At 42.0% G+C, this 19,697-nt stretch overlaps 1 protein-coding gene across 3 annotated transcripts in view; it reads right to left on the reverse strand.

Annotated features, from left to right (window-relative positions):
• The window catches only part of Tmem135 (transmembrane protein 135), a 234,834-nt gene extending 225,790 nt beyond the window's left edge, over positions 1 to 9,044 (reverse strand). For all 3 annotated transcript variants that reach the window (XM_070034818.1, XM_070034817.1, XM_070034816.1), the window contains exon 1: positions 8,736 to 9,044. In XM_070034818.1, the coding sequence (XP_069890919.1) occupies positions 8,736 to 8,876 (141 nt within the window). In that variant the 5' untranslated portion in view covers positions 8,877 to 9,044. The remainder of the gene's footprint in view (positions 1 to 8,735) is intronic.
• Positions 9,045 to 19,697: the final 10,653 nt, after the last annotated feature.

Here is a 19,697-nt window from a genome sequence, read left to right on the forward strand (position 1 = left end):
CAAATGCCTAACAGCAAAAACTAACATTGCTAGTCTTGTTTGTCTCTTTAACCAGCTAAACCACTGCGCTAAGAAACTTCAGTCCATATCACTGAGCTGATTTCTTCAGTTAGTGACTTCTCAAGCATTTCACAACTAACTAGAGGCTATCTATAAATTATTTTTTATTCCTATAGTTACAATTGTTTCTTAAATATTTAAGATCTACAGATAAGCTGATCCTTTATAATCTAACAGACTTGTTAAGAGTGTAACTACAATCTGGGCACTGGTGGCTCACACCTGTAATCCTAGCTACTCATGAGAGTGAGATCTGAGAAGTCAGCCTGAGCAGAAAGGTCCCCCATGAGATTCCTACCACCGATTAACCACTCAAAAACCATAAGTGGGGCCGTGGCTCAAAGTGGTAGAGTGCTAACCTTGAGCAGAAAGAGCTCAAAGACAGCACCCAGGCCCTGAGTTAAGGCCCCACAACCAACCTAAAAAAAAAAAAAAAAAAAGGAATGTAACTACAGATTTGTAGGATTATATCATTCAAATAGAGTAAAAATTGAGTGAACATTTGCAAACTCTGCAGAAGTATGTACACATCTAAAGGTGAATGAAAACAAAAGTTTTAAACTGTTTTAAGCTATGTCCAGTGGCAGCCACATGTAATCCTAGCTATTCAGGAGGCTGAGATCTGAAGATCAAGGTTCCACCCAAACTCAAGCAGGAAAGTCTACAAGACTACTATCTCAATTAATCAGCAAAAACCCAGAGAGCGATGTGGCTCAAGTTGTAGAGTACTAGCCTAAAGTTAAAAGACAGCTCTAGGCCCTGAGTTCAAGCCCTAGCACCAGCACCAAAAAAGAAAACAAAAGCTTTTGAATAATCCCTTTCCCAAAGTACAAAAGATTCTCTATTTCTGGAATCAGATAAGGGTGAATGGTAGTACCCTACTTGTAAAGAAAGCCACCTAGGGAACAACCACTTGAATAAGGTTAGTCAAGTTTTCCTTCTTTGGGAAGACACCTTAAAGACTTGAAGAACATGGAAATTCATACTCCCAAATATGGAAAATTATGCAATCTAAATCTGCCTCAAAACCAAGAGTGCTAAACTTTTAGTGGCTGTCTAGGGTTTTAGTCATGTAATAAGTTCTTTTCATGATCATTTGTGTAAATAGGCAATGACTAACATATAAGAAATGAAATACAACTTCCTAAAGTGGGGGCTGGGAAGGTGGATCAGTGGTAGAGTGCTTGCCTTGCATGCATGAGGCCCTGAGTTCAATTCCTCAGCACCACATAAGCAGAAAAAGCCAGAAGTGGTGCTGTGGTTCAAATGGTAAAGCGCTTGCCTTGAGCTGAAGAGCTGAGGGACTGCATCCAGGCCCAGAGTTCAGGCCCCACGACAGACAAAAAAAAAAAAAAAAACTTGCTAAAATGCATGTTGGTGCATGTATAAGTTGTTAGCAATATTACAAAATTGGTAGGAATTTATTTAGGAGAAGATCACAATGGAGCAATAGCTATGTGCATCTGATCATATAAAATAATACTTATCAAAATGAACTCCAGGAAATGGAGGAAACAAGTATTTTTTGGTTGTTGTTTTTGTTTTCCTTTTGTTTGTTCATTTATCTGTCTTTGGGAGGGTAAGGGGGACAGAAAAAGTGTGGGACAAAGGGTGAACAAATGCAGCAGTGGTATTCATTAGGCACTATATTAAAAATGAACTATACAACTTGTGGGTGGGGACGGGAGAGAAAAACTGGGAGAGCAAGGGAAGGGGTGGCATTGTTCAAAAAGAAATGTACTCTATCTGACTTATGTAACTGTAACCCCTTTGTACATCACCTTTAAAATAACAATAAAGAAATTTGAAATTTAAAAAAAAAATACAAGAGAGCCGGGTGCCAATAGCTTACGCTTGTAATCCTAGCTACTTAAGGGCTGTTATCTGAAGATCATGGTTCAAAGTTAGCCTAAGCAGTAAAGTCCATGAGATTCTTATCTCTGATAAACTACCAAAAAGCTGAAGTGGTAGAGAACTAGCCTCAAGCAAAAGAAGCTCAGGGACAGCACCCAAATGCTGAGTTCAAGCCCAAGGACTAGTAAATCAAAAAACAAAAACAAAAAAGATACAAGAAGTAAATTGTTGAATGAGGATCAATTTTTTTTTACAAATTACAAAAAAAACAAGGATTCACTAGTGAAATGCATATCTACATTCATAAATGTTTTGAGCAAAAGATAAATACAAAGAAAAATCATAGATACTAGGAAAAAAGAAGCCTGAGTACAAATGTACAGAATGAAAGTAATTATAATAGTAATAAGTCAATTTAGTACAATGTAGATGACAATAATTTTCCAATCAAAAGCAGATCATGTATCTTTATGTAATGATATATAAAATGAGACCCATTTTGCAAGTTCCAGAAAATACTAATGATTAAAATCTCTCCCATCTTCATTTTTTTTTTTTTTTTTTTATCCCCCCCACCCTCCCCCCTTTTCCCTCTCTCCCATCTTCATTCAGATAGCCTCCACTTATATCAATGATGGCAACTGCATCAATCAGACTTGAAATTATAGAAAACAGGTCTTTCTGTCCCATATCCTTAGTCTGTAAATCCTGTTCATTCTTCCTGCAGAATGCTTCTATTTTGGGTCCGGTTGTGGGGCCTGAACTCTGAGCCTGGGCGCTGCCCCTCAGCTCTTCAGCTCAAGGCTAGTGCTCTACCACTTGAGCCACAGCGCCACTTCCAGCTTTTTTTTTTTTTTTTTGCTTATGGGTGCTGAGGAATCGAACCTAGGGCCTCAAGCATGCAAGGCAAGTGCTTTACCACTGAGCCACCTTCCCAGCCCCTGCAGAATGCTTCTAAAACTGCCCTTTCGTCTTCTCTTGCAGGCCTGCAGAATGTCTTTCCTCTCTCCTGTACTATGATTGAGTTCTTTTATTCATACCTGTACATATTCACTAAGGCACTTAACTGAAATACTGTGCAAGTTCTGAATACCAAGTATTCATCCTAACAGGAGATAAGACCCAGATCACAATTAATGCAATGTTTCAACAGCAACACTACTTTATTAGATAAGGCCTTATTATATGTCAGTAAGTTCCTATCCCATTTCAAGCCTCATGACAGCCCTTAAATATAAGCATATTTATTTTCCACAAGGCAAAGAGGCAAAGGCATAAAGAGATAAGTGATTTCTCCTGTCTCATACTGCTAATAAATTGCAAAAGGAATTGATAGGAATCAATTATTTCTACTGCATGAACTTCTACACCATCTTTCCAATCTAGCCTGTCCACATTTACCAGATTCATCATTTTAAAGCACCATTTTCACTTATTCCATTAGCTCAAAAGATCCTTCAAGCCAGGCACTGGTGGTTCATGCCTGTAATCCTAGCTACTCTCAGGAGGCTGAGATCTGAGGAAAGCAGTTAGAAGCCAGCCCATGCTGGAAAGTCTGTGAGACTGTAATCACCAATTAACCACCAAAAGACTGAAAGTGTCACTGCGGCTCATGTGGAAGAGTGCTCACCTTGAGCTGAAGAGCTCAGGAACAGCACCCAGGCCCAGAGTTCAAGCCCCATGACCAAAAAAAAAAAAAAAAAATCCTTCAACAGTTCATTTAGCCTAACTTTCAGTCTGATTTTTGAATCAAAAATCATGAACTGAATCGTATCTTTTTTCCTTACAAGCACTAAGTTGTTTATAACACTTAATTCTCTTATCTTCCATTTTCTTATCCATAAAATGGGAATAAGAAGATTGAGTTGTGCAAGGATTAAACAAAACAAAACATGTAAAAGATTAAACATGTAATAGCTTAATAAATAGGTTTTATTGTTCTGAACTTGATTCACAAGCTTTCTTTTTTTTTTTTTTTTTTTGGGGGGGGGTCCAGTTGTGGGTCCTAAACTCTGGGCCTGGGCACTGTCCCTCAGCTCTTCAGCTCAAGGCTAGCACTCTACCACTTGAGCCACAGCGCCACTTCCAGCTTTTTTTTTCTTTTTTGCTTATGTGGTGCTGAGGAATCAAACCCAGGGCCTCATGCATGCAAGGCAAGCGATCTACCACTGAGCCACCTTCCCAGCCAGATTCACAAGCTTTCTGTTTTACATAATGTACATATGATTCTCCTATGAAACCACTGAGATTTTGGTCTCAATTCACATTCTTATTCTTATTCTCCACTAAGAATAAGCACTTACCCAGGATCTAGTGGCTCATGCCTATAATCCAAGCAACTCAGAAGACTGAGATCTGAGGATCTCAAAGCCAGCCCAGGCAAAAAAAAATCTGTGAGACTCTGCAGGGGTGGGGGGGGAGGGGGAGAATGGGAAAGGATGGGAAGGGAAAACAAAGGAGGAGGCAACAATGCTTGATAAGAAATGTACTCGTTACCTTGTAATTGTAATCCCTCTATGTGGTATTTTCACAATAAAAAAAAAAATTCTGTGAGACTCTTATCTCCAATTAACCACCAGAAAATGGTAAGTGTGCTCAGGGATAGCACTCAGGCCCCAAGTTCAAGCCCCACAACCAGCAAAAAGAAAAAAATAAGCACTCTAGCCTATCTGCTGTAAGAGTCAATGTGGTTCCATTCTTATCTTCAAAGCTCAAGTCAAACTACACTTCCTCCAAGAAACAATGAATTTCACTCCTAGGTGTCACTGACCAATGGGAAAGAAATATTCATATTCTGGACAAGAAAATATGTTGTAATCATCAATGCATTATTTCATTTTTACAGACAAAGGTAGAGTAGTATGTGTGAAGTTAAACAGCTCTGTAGTTGGTTAGAGCTCAGCTATGAATACACCTGATTCTTAAAGTCCAACCACTTCTTATCATATTACCATGTATCTTGGAACATAGGCATGTACATTTAGTGGATAACTATGCAACACTTATATAGGGCATAGGGTTACTATATTGTGGGGAAATCTGTGGGGAACACAAGTAGCAAAGATGGCCCTGAGAGGAAGATGAGTGGGCAGAGCCGGATTTGTTTAGGTTCAGTGTGTAAACAACTCATGGAAGCTTAGGTGCATGATAAGGTATGGCCTTTCAGTGATTGGTTGGTTCCATTTCCTCCCCTCCCACGCAGTCTTTTGCTTTAAAAAGGGGATGCTCCCTGTTAATAAACGAGTTCCTGCTTGACTTGACTCCCCGCTGCATCTGATTGTCTCCGGGGCTAAGGGAGGCTGGGGAACACTTACCTCTCCTCGGACCCCGTCCATCCAAAGACAGACGTAGACCCAACACTATATGCTCTAACTCCATCAACAAATAACTATACACTGAAACTAATCTGTCATGAAATAATGCTTATCTTTAGGGTCTGCAATACGCTCCAACATTTTCAAGTCTCCCCCATTTCACTTCAATAAGATAAAAAGTTAGTCAGTTCCCACTATTTTTGTTTTATACTCATGATAAGGTGCAAACCAAAGCTTAAAATATACAGCTGTAAAAGATACAAGACCAATGAGATAGAAAATTTATTCTCAAGAAGTATTTAATCAAGCCAGGCAACAGTGACATACATGATCTCTAATCCTAGTTACTCAGGAGACTAATATTTGAAGATTGAGATTAAAAACCAGTCCAAGCAGAAAAGTGCTGAAGACTCTTATTTTCAGTTAACCAGCAAAAAGCCAAAAGTGGAGATGTGGCTCAGCCTTGAACAGAAAAAGTTCAAGGAGGGGCTGGGAAGCTGGCTCAGTGGTAGAGTGCTTGCCTTGCATGCATGAGGCCCTGGGTTTGAATCCTCAGCACCATATAAGCAAAAAGAAAAAAGCCAGAAAGTGGAGCTGTGGCTCAAGTGGTAGAGTGCTAGCCTAGAGCTGAAGAGCTGAGGGACGGTGCCCAGGCCCAGAGTTCAGACCCCACAACCGGACCCCAAAAAAAAAAAAAAAAAGAAGAAAGAAAAAGAAAAAGTTAAAGGACACTGCACGGGCCCTGAATTCCAGCCCCAGTACCAAGACAAAAAGAAAGAGACAGACAGAGACAGAGAGGATGAAAGAGAAGACAAGAAAAAGAAAAGAGGGAGGGAGGGAGGAAAGGAGGCAAGGAGAGAAGGAGGGAGGGAGGGAAGGAGGGAGGGAGGGACAGGAAGAAATTTGAATGTAAAGCAATCCTTTTCCTAACCTCCATTTAGCCTATCTTTTTGGAAAAAGAGAAAAGTATGCACCTGTTATTCAAATGAGCTTCCCTATCAAAGCATATAATCAATAAACTGTCTAAACTATAGATATAATAAATATCAAGCAACGGACAAACATTTGAATAAATGAATGTGCTACAAATTTTTGGAGGGAGAAATTGCATAGCATAAATTAGTCTCCCACCTAGTTCATAATCCTATGAGGTCAGGAACCTTTTTTTTATAATGCTATGATTGAACCCAGGGCCTTGAACATGGTAGGGAAGCACTTCACCCCTAAGCTACAGTCTAAGCCCAAGAACAATCTTTCTGTGTAGCTGAATACATCAAGAGTTCAATATTCAATAATATGTATAGATGTTCTTTCAAAAATAATAATAATATATAGGGCTTGGAATGTGGCTTAGTGGTATAGTGCTTGCCTAGCATGCATGAAGCCCTTGGTTTGTTTCCTTGGTACCACATAAGCAGAAAAAGCCAGAAGTGGTGTTGTGTCTCAAGTGGTAGAGTGCTAGCCTCAAGCAAAAGGAGCTCTCAGGGACAGTGCCCAGGCCCTGAGTTCAAGCCCCAGGACTGGCAAAATAATAATAATATATGGCCAAGCACTGGTGGTTCATACCTGTGATCCTAGCTACTCAGGAGGCTGAGATCTGAGGATCATGTTTCAAAACCAACCTAGACAGGAAAGTCTGTGAGACTTATCTCCAATAAGCTACTGTGGCTCAAGTGGTAAAGTGCTAGCCTTGAGCACAAAGAGGCTCAGGGAGAGTGCTCAGACCTGAGTTCAAGCCCCAGGACCAACCAATATAACTGGAGCTGGAGCAATATAGCTTAATGGTAGAACACTTACAGAGAATACATGAGGCCCTTTAGTTCAGTCACCAGCACTAGGGGGAAAAAAAACTCTAAATCATGAACTGGCCATAACTCATGTCGAAAAGCAGACAGAGATAAGCATAAATCTTTGCCATAAAAGCCAAGGAGGACATTTGCACTTCAAATAATAAGCTTATTATATTCCCTTGCCTTTCCTCTAGATCCTTATAACTGATTGTGGCCCCAGAAGCAGCATTACTTGGGAGTTTGTTAGAAATGAGGACTTAGTCCCATCCAGACCTGACTCAAAAATCCCACTGAACCTGATCCCTAGGGAACTGCCAACACACAAGAAGTTAAGACTCACCAGTCTAGACCATAAAAATGAAGCCTGGCTCCTGCAACCTCAGAGAAAGTTACCATCTTCTGAGCTATCCAAACTATCCAAACTTTTCAAGTACATTATAACTACAGCACAACACATTTTCAAGCTATTCGGATATAAATCCAAATTGTAAATCCAAATATTACTTGAATGAAAAAGTATATGACCAGTCACTAAATATTAAATGGAACATTTAGGAAATATATAAAAATTGCAACCTCCTCCTTCTTTAGAATATACTCTATAAGAAAGAAAATGAGACAAGGAACCTCAGTGCCCAGTAAATAAATCTTTAATACCAAGGAGAAGGTATACTAAAGATGTTCATGGGAACATTAAGAATAGACATTTTTTAATACTCCTCAGTCAGTATTAGACATATGTATTTCCATAGAGTCTCTATAAACTGCCATACATGTGAAGCTTACAATAAAACGAAACTTAAAAGGTGACAGGGCCGGGAAGGTGACTCAGTGGTTAGAGTGCTTTCCTTGCATGCATGAGGCCCTGGGTTCAATTCCTCAGCATCACATTGAAAAAAGCAGGAAATGGCGTTGTGGTTCAAGTGGTAGAGCGCTAGCCTTGAGCTGAAAAGCTGAGGGCCAGAGCCCAGGCCCAGAGTTCAAGCCCCACGATCAACAAAAAAAATAAATAGATAAATAAAAGGTGACAGAAGTCACATCTCCACAACATTTGAGTGACTTAAAAGACAGAAACCACTCTTTAATAATTAATCTCAAGCCACAAATCGCCTGTAAACTGGTATTTAAAAATAAAAAATAAAATAAACTTGCAAAACCCTGAAGGTCGCAATCCCATCATCCAAACAGGATCTGTGGTTAACAGGCACTGAGGGTCAACTATGCCCTTTTCTCCCCTTGGAGAAGGGGAGGCGCACAGTAAAGTGGGGAAGGAGGCCAGAAAAGACGGTGGCCACCCAGATCTGCAGACCTGCGCGAGGTGGGAGAGTCCGGGCGTCTCAAGTTGGGAGCCCGGCCTCTTTGCAGCAACAGGCGTGAGGATGACAGCTTCACCCCACCCCCACCCCATCCCACCCCACCCCCGCCCGCGCCCGCGCCCGGGACCCCGTGCAGGCCCCGGACCCCGGGAGCCGCGCGGCCCCCAGGAGCGAGCCCCGTCCCCTAGCCGCGCCCCCCCCCCGCCCGCAGGATACCGCTGGACCTCCGGCCTCCCCGGAGCTGCGCGGTCCCCCTAGAATCCCCCTGGAGCTGAGCGGCTCCCCGGAGCGAGCCCCACCCCCAGACCCCCGAGGTGCCGCGGGACCCCCCCCCCGGCCCATCCTCCACGTCCCGCCGGCCCCGGGGTCCGGGCGGCGCGGCGGGCCCGCGGGGGTCTCACCAAGTACAGGGGCGCGTAGATCTTCAGGGACTCCTCCAGCGCGGCCCACGTGATCTGCACGAAGGACACCCGGCAGGAAGGGTGCCAAGTGTGGCCGATCTCGTAGCAGTTGTGAGGGATGGACTTGCTGAGGGCCGCCATGACGAGGAGCCGCGCGTCGCGCCCGGGAAGGGAACCACTAAGGCTCTCGAGGGAGCGGCGCGGCCTGTCAACCGTCGCCCGCTGGCTGTGAGGGGCGCTCGAGGGGCGGGATGGAGGGGAAAGGTCACGCGAGCCGGGTTACTCTGGGCCAAAGTCCTCGGATGTTGAGAGCTCCGCGTATAGCAGCTCGAGGGGGCGGGGCGCGCACGGGGGAGGCGGGGAAAGGCGGAGCGTGCGCGCTCGCTCCCTTGCCCGGACTGGGGGGCTCCCGGGCGCGCTCCTGAGGCCTACGGCGCGCGCCACCCCGTGGAACCCGGAGCGACTCCGGAAGCAGAGGAGACCAGGTCCTTCGCCGAGAGGGAGCGCGCTGCTCGAGCTGGCGGCACAGCTCGGGAATGCACCTACCTCCCCATCCTCCGCGCGCTACCGCGGGCTAGAGCGCCTGTACTCCCGGCGAGAGCGCGCCGAGATAGGTGACTTAGGCCAAATTGCCCTGCCAAGTGGGACTGAGGGTACTGGAACAAAGGATTAAGTGTTGTTGGGAGCTAGCTGGAAGGTTTGCCAGAGGAAGGCCTGTAGTAAACATGCCCTGCCAGTTCCCCCTTCACAGTAATAAACTGCTATGCTGCCTGCTGGTTGCAACTGACCTGCTCCTAGTGGCTAAGCCCCCTAATCTCTGGGGTGCCTAGGAGGATTTAAAAATCTCAGATAGCTGTGTTCACCTATCTACCATGTAGAGAAAAAGGACAGCAGGTCACCCTGTCCAAACCCCAGCCATTGAACAGATCACATCTACATCGTCTATGTTAACTTTGCAGTCTCTTTGTAATTCTAAATTCTAGTTTCCTAAAGCAGAAATGTACTGCATTTAGAGGGGTCTCTGCTAGTCAGCATTTATTCTACAATTACTCGGACAGTATTTTCCAAGCACTATTGTAAGCCTTGGAAATACAGAGATAATGTTTGTGTGTTCACAGAAACTAGTATTCAAGAGGATGAAGTCAGACTATAAGGAAGACAAGTAGATTAGATAATAAGTTTTAAGTTGTTGGAAGGAAGTAGGGTAGGTGGATGAACAGCCCTAAGTAACTGATAAAAAGATAAAAGTGAATCTCTGGGATACAGTCCTAGGCTAAGAAATTCCAAACTCTCCACCAGGTTGCTCCACCAACTCTCACCTATTACTTCTATTCTGAATTACAAAATGACCACATAAGCTAATATAACTTCCACATGCTAGGCAGGAAAGCCAGAGAAAGGAGAAAGAATGATATAAAGCTGTTTAACAAAGTATCTCAGGCCAGTTTTGATGGTACACACCTGTAAGGGTCATGAGTTTGAGAACAGCCTGGGCTGCATAATGAAACTGAAAAGAAACTTCTCAGAGGATCCATACATGGGCTGGGAATGTGGCTCAGTGGTAGAGTGTTTGCCTACCATGCATGAAGCTCTGGGTTTGATTCCTCAGTACCACATACACAGAAAAAGCTGGAAGTGGCGCTGTGGTTCAAGTGGGTAGAATGCTAACCTTGAGCAAAAGAAGGTCAGGGATAGTCCTCAGGCCCTGAGTTCAAGCCCCAAGACTGGCACCAAAAATAAAAAAACTGACATTCAGAGAATCCATACAAACCACTTCTTACGTCCATTGACCAAAGTAACATGATCTATTGCAACAGAGTCCAGGAAATGTTCTTTTTTTTTTTAATACATTGGACAAATGTCCACCTAACATTTCCACAATGGAAAGTACAGACATTGGGGCAACCAATAGTTCTATGCCTCTGACTACCCAAGTGTCTGGATATATCATTTCTTCCTACAGAGAAATAGACTTTCCTTTCCCAAGGGAGACAGCCTAAAATCCTATGCAGTTACTGAAGGATTGACTCCCTCCTTATTAGCCCAGGTGAAACAAAGCACCATATATACCCTCACCTGCTTGCCTGACCTGGCCCACCTGGGCCCACCCAACAGTCCCCATCACCCCAGGCTGAACATTCCACTCTGGGCCTGGCCAAGGACACTGCCCAGACCATAGCCCCCTCAAACCATAGCCTCCCCCCCCCACAAAGCATTCCATTCTGTACCTGGCCTAGACATCACCCTGGGCCCCCAAGAGACCACAGCCCATTTTTTATTTTCTGCTTCCTTGTTAAGACCCATGTAAACCCAGTCCCAAATCCAATCCCTTGCATAATCTACAAACCTGAGTGAAGGTCTGAGTCCTTCACTGGCAATAAACAGTCCTAGCCTGTTGATAATGGAGTCCAGCCTATTCCTTTTCTGTTCTCCATTTTTCTAACAGGTACCATATTCTGTCACAGTCCACAGATTTCTATAAGACCAGATACAATTCAAATTATTTCCCCTCTTCAACACACACAATAAACCAGGCTGAAATGGGAATAAGGTAATCAAATTTTTTTTAAAGATCTCAAGTCATAAAGTGAGATCTAGAGCACATAATATAAATTAGCAATTACAAAAATAGCAATACAGGTTTCTCATACTTAACTTCAATATCCCATTCCTGAATGCATGATGGTATGCAAAAAATGCTAAATGGGAGCAAAAAGGGAAAATAAAATGCATTACACATCAGCCCCAAAATTTTTGTACAGATATTTAAAGTAAAATATGAAGTATGCACAACAAACTATCTTGTTGTAATGGTGATACACAAGATTTTATTTATATATTTTTTTAAGTTTTTAAATTTATTTTCTGGTCCTGAGCCTTGAACTCTGGGCCTAGGTACTATCTCTAAGCTCCTTTTGCTCAAGGCTAGCCCTCTACCACTTGAACTATAAGACTACCTCTGGCTTTTTCTGTGATTAATTGGAGATAAGAGTCTCAACAGACTTTCCTGCCCCACCTGGCTTTCGAACCCCGATCCTCCAATCTCAGCCTCCTGAGTAGCTAGGGTTACAGGCATAAGCCACTAGAACCTGGTACAATCAAAATAGGATTTTGTTTTGTTTTGTTGTTTTTGCCTGTTCTGGCTTTGTAAAATGAGAAAACCAAAGACACATTTTAAGAGATGGAATCTTGGAGTCTTTATTAAAAGATTGCATGGTAGACTGCTGTTTCAAAGACCAACAACCAGCAAATACAGTTAGCACTGTTAGGAAACTGAGTCATGAAGGCCAGAGAGGAAAGAAAGAACAAAAACAATACCAACAAACCAATTCAGCTGCAATGGAGAGCTGAAGTGGGATGCCATAGTGACCGGAGAAGAGCCAGGAAACTAGACACAAACACGGAGACACATGGCATAGCATAATGGCGCCTGAGCTAGTCAGGGCCTAAATAGGATCGGATCAGGTCAGGGGACAGGGTCACAGGAAATTCCCAGTCCCAGGCACTGGACTGACAGGGTTAGTAAGCTATTGGCCAAATGCCCATTGTGCCACCAGGGATTCAGGCATGCCCATCACCTAGGAGGCGGGGGCTTCACCTTTCCCCACCATGAGGACTAGATGCCAGCCCCTACCATCCACCATGTGGCCAAGATGGCACTGACTAGAGCCGATCACCCTATTTCATTGGGGATTGAACTCAGGATCTCACACGCTTGCTTGGCTTTTCCTGCTCAATGCTGGCATTGTACCACTTCAGCCACAGCTCCACTTCTGAATTTTTTGTGGTTAAAAACATCACAGTTGGGGCTTGGAAGGTGGCTCAGTGGTAGAGTGCTTGCCTTGCATGCCTGAGGCCCTGGGTTCCATTCCTCAGCACCATATAAGCAAAAAGAAAAAAGCCGGAAGTGGCGCTGTGGCTCAAGTGGTAGAGCGCTAGCCTTGAGCTGAAGAGCTGAGGGACAGCGCCCAGGCCCAGAGTTCAGGCCCATGACCAGACCCAAAAAAAAAAAAACCTCACAGTTTTCTGTCCACAGTTGGATTAGAACCACCATCCTCATATCTGAGCCTCCTGAGAAGCTAGGATTAAAGGTGTGAGGCATATGTGCCCTCGTGGGCCATTTATTCTTCCAAACTGGCTCTGACAGTGACTTGACTAAATACCCTCCTGAAAGTTGATTATTTCTTCTTTTTACAATACTCAAAATATAAAATTAGCCTAGATGCCCATCAACCCATGAATGGTGAAAGAAATGTGGCATATATACACAATGGAGTATTATTCAGCATGAAAAGAATGAAATTATATCATTTTTGGGAAAATGGCAGAAACTGCTATGTCAAGCAAAATAAGCCAGACTGAGAAAGATAGATATCAAGTGGTCTCTCATATGTCCTTAAAAACAACTGACACAGCTGGGCGTTAGTGGCTCATGTCTGTAATCCTAGCTACTCAGGAGGCTGAGATCGGAGGATCACGGTTCAAAGCCAGCCCAGGCAGAAAACTCTGTGAGACTTATCTCCAATAAATCACTCAGATTTATTTGGCTCTGTGGCTCAAGTGGTAGAGTGCTCCCTTTGAGCTGAAGAATTGAGGGATAGCACCCAGGCCCAGAGTTCAAGCCCCACAACCAACAACAACAACAACAAAAAAAAAACTGACAGGAGTAAACCAAGTGGAAGCAAGGGAAAAGGAGAGATGAAGAAGGGCTATGAATGTGTGTATTTTGTACACAAATATGAAAGTAGAACAATGAAACCTATTGAAAATGTTTTGAAAAGAAGAGAAGAGGGGCTGGGAAGGTGGCACAGTTGTAGAGTGCTTGCCTTGCATTCATGAGACCCTGGGTTTGATTCCTCAGCACTATATAAGCAGAAAAATCTGCAAGTGGCGCTGTGGCTCAAGTGGTAGAGCACTGTCCTTGATAGTGCCCAGGTCCAAAGTTCAGGCCCCATGACCTACAAAAAGAGAGAGAGAGAGAGAGAGAGAGAGAGAGAAGAGGTAAGATGACAGGAAGTAGTAGAGTGGAGTGAATTTGTATACATGTATGAAAATACCACAAACTCTTTTCATAGTTAATACATATTAATAAAATATAAAAATAAAGAACAACATATATGTGTGTATGTATATTTGAACATATTTTCATTGAATAAGGTGATCACACAATAAAAAAGATGAAGAGCTCTTCATCCTTTCCCTTTATGTGCTACCATAGTGTTTAATTTTTCCCAACTTTCATACAGTATTCTTGGATTCCAACACTTGCTCCTATGTTAATATTTTTGTTGCTACAATTTATTTTCAGACTATAAGTTGTAATTGCTTTATATCTTTAAATGTCAAAAATATTGTTATTTTACCCTTATTCTGAATTTGGTTACTTATAGAATTAAAGATTCAAAATAAATTTTCCCTCACCATTTAAAAGTATTTCTCTATTGTCTTTCTGAATAGAATTTTGCTAAGATATCCTATGTTGTTGGTTCATCATTTGTAGATGACCTGTCTTTCTCTGCTGGGTTTGTGGATTTTCTCTTTCTTTTCCCTTTGATGTCTCACTCCATATTTCTGATTGTATGTGTGTGTGTGTGTGTGTGTGTGTGTGTGTGTGTGTGTGTGTGTGTGCCAGTACTAAGGGTCTTACACTTTTGCTTAGCTTCTTTTCTCAAGACTAGTGCTCTGTTACATAAACCACATTTCCATTTCTGGCCTTTTGCTGGTTAATTGGACATTAGAGACTCTTGGCTTTGTCTGCCCATGCTGGCTTCAAACCATGATCCTTAGATCATGAACCTCCTGAGTAGCTAGAATTACAGGCATGAGCCACCAGCACCCAACTCTAATTAAAATTTTTAAATTTCCCTTTTGCTGACATTTTGTGAAATCTTTTATTTTGAAGTATCACATCTTACTTCAGTTTTACAAAATTAAAATATTTCATTTATTTTTGGGGAAACTCCTGGAAAATCTATTAGACCAGACAGAGTTGTTTTTTTTTTTTTTTTAAATCCAGATATCTGCAAATAGAACTAAGGAGAGAACTGGAAGAATTATGATTTTATTTTCACTAGAGGTACTATTGCATTTTTAAGTTTAGTGACCTCTAAATGGTATAGTATTTTCTGTCATTTGAATATAGGCACAAAACCACAGCAGTATTGACATTTTTGTGGCATTGTTACCAAGAAAAAGCCCAAATATTTTCATAAAACTATGGAGTAGAGCTCAAAAAAGACATTAACTCAACTGTCAGATATCATTATATAACTTACTGCTGTGTTGTTACATTACAAAATGTTAATACTTAGATAACTTTATTTTCATAGAATTGATTTTCTTTGCAAATATTATATGTATTATTTTGTACAACTTCACATATAGCCATGAAGTATTCTGATCATATTCTTCCATCTTCACACTCTTCATTCTCACGATCACCCTCACCCTAGACAGGACCTGCTTTATATTCCTGTCATTCTGTTTTTATTGTGTGCTAATTATTCAAAGGAGTTTCACTTTGGTGTTTCAGACATGCATATAAAGCATATATATATGATTTTGTCAGGTTTGCAATTTTGGTGATCAGAGATTATCAGTATACATATACAATGACATCTTAAAGCTGGCATGCATATTATTAATTTTACATTTAAAAAAGGAAGACAAGATTAGTGCTAGATTCTTCCCTTTGTATTATCCAAACTCCTTACTTTTTGCAATTGTAGACCCTTCCAAAGTCTACTTTACAAACTGGGTGCTGGTGGCTCACATCTACAATCCTAACGATTCAGGAGAATGAGATCAGAGAATCACAGCTTGAAGCCAGCCCTGGTAGAAAAGTTTGTGAGATTCCTATCTCCAATTAATCACCAGAGTCAAAAGTGGAGCTGTGACTGTAGCACCCAGGACCCGAGTTCAAGTTCCAGTGCCGCACAAATACTTCAGAAGTAAGAAAACTAAGGGTGATATAGACTAAACATTTATTCAGATCACATAGCTAGTTAGTAACTGGGCTAGGACTAGAATGCAGATCTTCCAGTTTCTACTATAATGCCTAATCTTTTTCAGTTCTAGAAATGTACCCCTTTTCAGGAGCTAATGGTAATGATATTATAAGCTGTAATCTAGGGGGGGAAATCGTGTTTTTTGGTTTGTTTTTATTGTTATGTTTTTTAATTGGGCACATAGTTCACTCTGCTTCAAACACAAGTCAGTCTGTTAGTTGGCAAATACTTTCAATACTTGATATGTTACAAGTATTTATTTGGGCACCATAATACGATGTTGAGGGAGGTCCACTCCGTATTCACATGAAACTTTCCAATGAACTAAGGATAAACATGGGGGAAATATTTAACTCTTCTCCCCTTCTTTAGCTGACCTTCTACTTAAATTTAAACACTAATTCAAATGCAGCTTCTCTATGAAGCCTTCAGGTAGAGTTAGTTGCTTTTTTCTGAGCTTCACTACCAGGTGGTCCGTTTCTCTGCTATCAAAACTAAGAACGTTTTGCCCTCCCCCAATTTTTTTGGGGGGGGTCCAGTCGTGGGGCCTGAACTCTAGGCCTGGGCGCTGTCCCTCAGCTCTTCAGCTCAAGGCTAGTGCTCTACCACTTGAACCACAGCGCCACTTCCAACTTTTTTTTTTCTGCTTATGTGGTGCTGAGGAATCGAACCCTCATGCACCTTCTGGGAAGGTGGCTCAGTGGTAGAGTGCTTGCCTTGTATGCCTGAGGCCCTGGGTTCGATTCCTCAGCACCACATAAGCAAAAAGAAAAAAGCCAGAAGTGGTGTTGTGGCTCAAGTGGTAGAGCACTAGCCTTGAGCTGAAGAGCTGAGGGACAGCGCCCAGGCCCAGAGTTCAGGCCCCACGACCGGACCCAAAAATAAATAAATAAATTAAATAAATTAAAAAAAATTTTTTTCAAGTTTTTTTAGTACTAACCTATTGATCTGTGTCCTATAGTCAGTCAGCAAAGATATATAGGTTTGATTATTCATCTTGCTATGGACTTCAGGTCCTAACACAGGGTAGCACATACTAGTCAATAGAACTAAAGACAAGTAATGAAAACCAAAATTTCTCTATGCCTCCTTGATCTGAAGCTAGGTATCTAATTATGTTTTCAAATTCAAATATGGTACTTTTCATTGGTAATTTTTAATGACTGGCAAAAGTCTATTTTTATCATTTGGACTAGCAGCCAATATATGGAAACAAATATGTGAGCACTTGCCAACTGTTGTCAATTATAAAACCTGAAAGTCTATTCAGGAATGAATTGAGAGGAATTAATTGTTTCAATTTATCTGAATTGAGAGTCTCTACAACCTAAACCCACTAAAATCCATACCTCCAAATTCAATTAATTCCAAATAACCCATGACCACAAAAATTGGATCTTCCCCTACCCTGTCTCCACAAACTTCACTAGCTAACTTTAATTTTGTAACCTTTGTAAGATTCAGTTTGAACTTTTGTTGACAAGGAAGGTATCTGTGGTTCAATAAAAAGAAAAAGCTGTGTTCCCTGGAGGAAGGCAGAGGCTTCTTTCTGCTCTCATGCTGGGCTAGACACACGTTTAGGAGTGATGTTCTCAAGAAAAGCAGAGACTAAGGAAGACAGTCACTCTGTATCTACAGCCTAGCCTTACAGTGAGTCCAGAGCTTTCGATTGCTGGATAGAGATGGCCACTTGAGTGTTGTAGTCATTTTTGCAAGAAGTGGAACCTTTCATCTATCTGAACCTTTCATTCCTCATCCTTGGTACGGGGAAGATAATCTATATGATTGTAAAGAATCTCTATGTCTATAACATGGACAATATAATTTCCATAAATTTGGTTGGTAAGCCTTTTAGGTTTTGTTTTATTTTTAAATGTGTGTGTTGGGGGCTGGGAAGGTGGCTCAGTGGTAGAGCGCTTGCCTTGCATGCTCAAGGCCCTGGGTTCGATTCCTCAGCACCACGTAAGCAAAAAGAAAAAGCCGGAAGTGGCGCTGTGGCTCAAGTGGTAGAGCGCTAGCCTTGAGCTGAAGAGCTCAGGGACAGCGCCCAGGCCCAGAGTTCAAGGCCCCACGACCGGACCCAAAAAAAAAAAAAAATGTGTGTGTTGGGTGTAGGGGGTAGAGAGTGGGGTCCTGGAGCTTGAACTCAGGGCCTGGGCACTGTCCCTTAGCTTTCTCACTCAAGACTGTGACCACTCTACCACTTGAACCCCACTTGTGTTTTTTTGGCAGTTATTTGGAGATTAGAGTCCCATGGACTTTCCCAGTCCTCAGATCTCAGCCTTGTGAGTAGCTTGGATGACTGGCTTGTGGCACCAGCACCTAGCTTAGGTCTTTTATATCTCTTAAGCCCTATATTGAACAGGTTACCAGGGTGCTAAGACTATTTTATAATGTATTCCAGATAACTATGGTTAGGCTACCTGGACTCCTGAACCGAGACAGATCCTTTCCTGGAGTAGAAGTTTGATCAGAGAGCTAAACATTCCTGCACAATAATATTAAAAGTTGGCTTTATTATGGTCAGACCTACATTACTGTTGTTTATGATGCCTTGAGGTGCTTCAAGTGTTGGTGTAGCCTATGTTAGTATCTACAATGTTGCTTTCTATTAATAGAGAAACTAATATAATGATTAAGCTACTTCCCACAGGATATCAAGGGTGAGACATTAGGACTATAAATTTAAAAACCACAGCTCTGATTGTGAGTTTATGTAGGCTAAACTGTCATTAAAAATAAACGAAACTAGGCTAAACATAGTGACAAAAGACTAATCAGCTATTATCTCACAGGTAGTAGTACTCTAGTACAAACTTTGAATAATCTTCCTTCATTGGATATTTTGCATTTATGGCTCATGGAAGCTACAGGGAAAGGCCTGACCCCATGAATGGGAAGGGCTGGAGTTTCCCAGAGAAAGTGGACAGGAAATGAAAATAGGGAAGGCAGGCCTGCAACTCAGGAAACCTGAGGGGGGAAGTGTGGTCTTCCTTCTCCTGGGGCTTGAGATTGGAGCCTTCAGTAGAGTGAACTGACTGGAGGTCACTCCCAAAGGGAGAAAATAGTTAGAGCCTGCCAAGATAGCCCAATCTTGGGAACTAGGCAGAGAGGCATCCGCCAAGGTCCCAAGATAGCCTGGGCTTTGGCTGGTGGTATCTAAAAGTGTTCATGACCAAGAGTTATTTTTAAATTTGTCAGTTTTGTGGCACAGATGTCCCCAGCTCTGTGAACATCTTTCCTTACACTCCAAAGCCAGGAGAGCTATGGTGAGCATTCGTCCTGGTGGCATATGATAGAGGTGACAGTGACGTAGCTGTGGTGAGCAATCCAGAACCACAAGGGTAGCAGTGTGGACATGTGGAACACATGAATGACTAAAAGGTCTTGAGACCTACTTAGGGAAAGGAGTCTCATAAAAAACACAACATCCTGTCATCAGATGAGATGAAAGTTTAAACTACAGTCACTTGGGCATTATGAGGCAAATCTGACCTCATCTTTAATCATAGTATACAAGCAAACTGACACCTGTAGACACCTGGAACATACTATAAAATATAGGCATTGTACTTTAGTAACCTGTTTAATATAAGGCTTGGGAATTATAAAAGAAGGGTTAAAAGGGTTCCCAACAAAATTTGTGGAAATTATATTGATCATATTCATTTTGTGGCAAATCTTGAATCCATTCATGTACCAAGCAGTATAGTAGAAACCAAAGCAGATCCACTGAAGTGCTGGTATAAATCTCCTAATATTTCAAGTGGATTTGTGATCATATACTCAGTTCTAATTAAACAAACAAGCAAAAAGACTTGACTTCCCTTATATTAGAATAAAGGGGAATCTGGTAGTACCTTTTTGAGAACTTTTTCCCTTCTTTCTGTTTTTTTTTTTCAGGTCCCTACAGGGAACACACTACCCAATTAGGAGCTTCATTTGACTTTCCCTT

Source organism: Dipodomys merriami, unplaced genomic scaffold (assembly GCF_024711535.1).
Source record: "Dipodomys merriami isolate MVZ:Mamm:240054 unplaced genomic scaffold, mDipMer1.0.p SCAF_25, whole genome shotgun sequence".
In the NCBI taxonomy this organism is placed as follows: Eukaryota; Metazoa; Chordata; class Mammalia; order Rodentia; family Heteromyidae; genus Dipodomys; species Dipodomys merriami.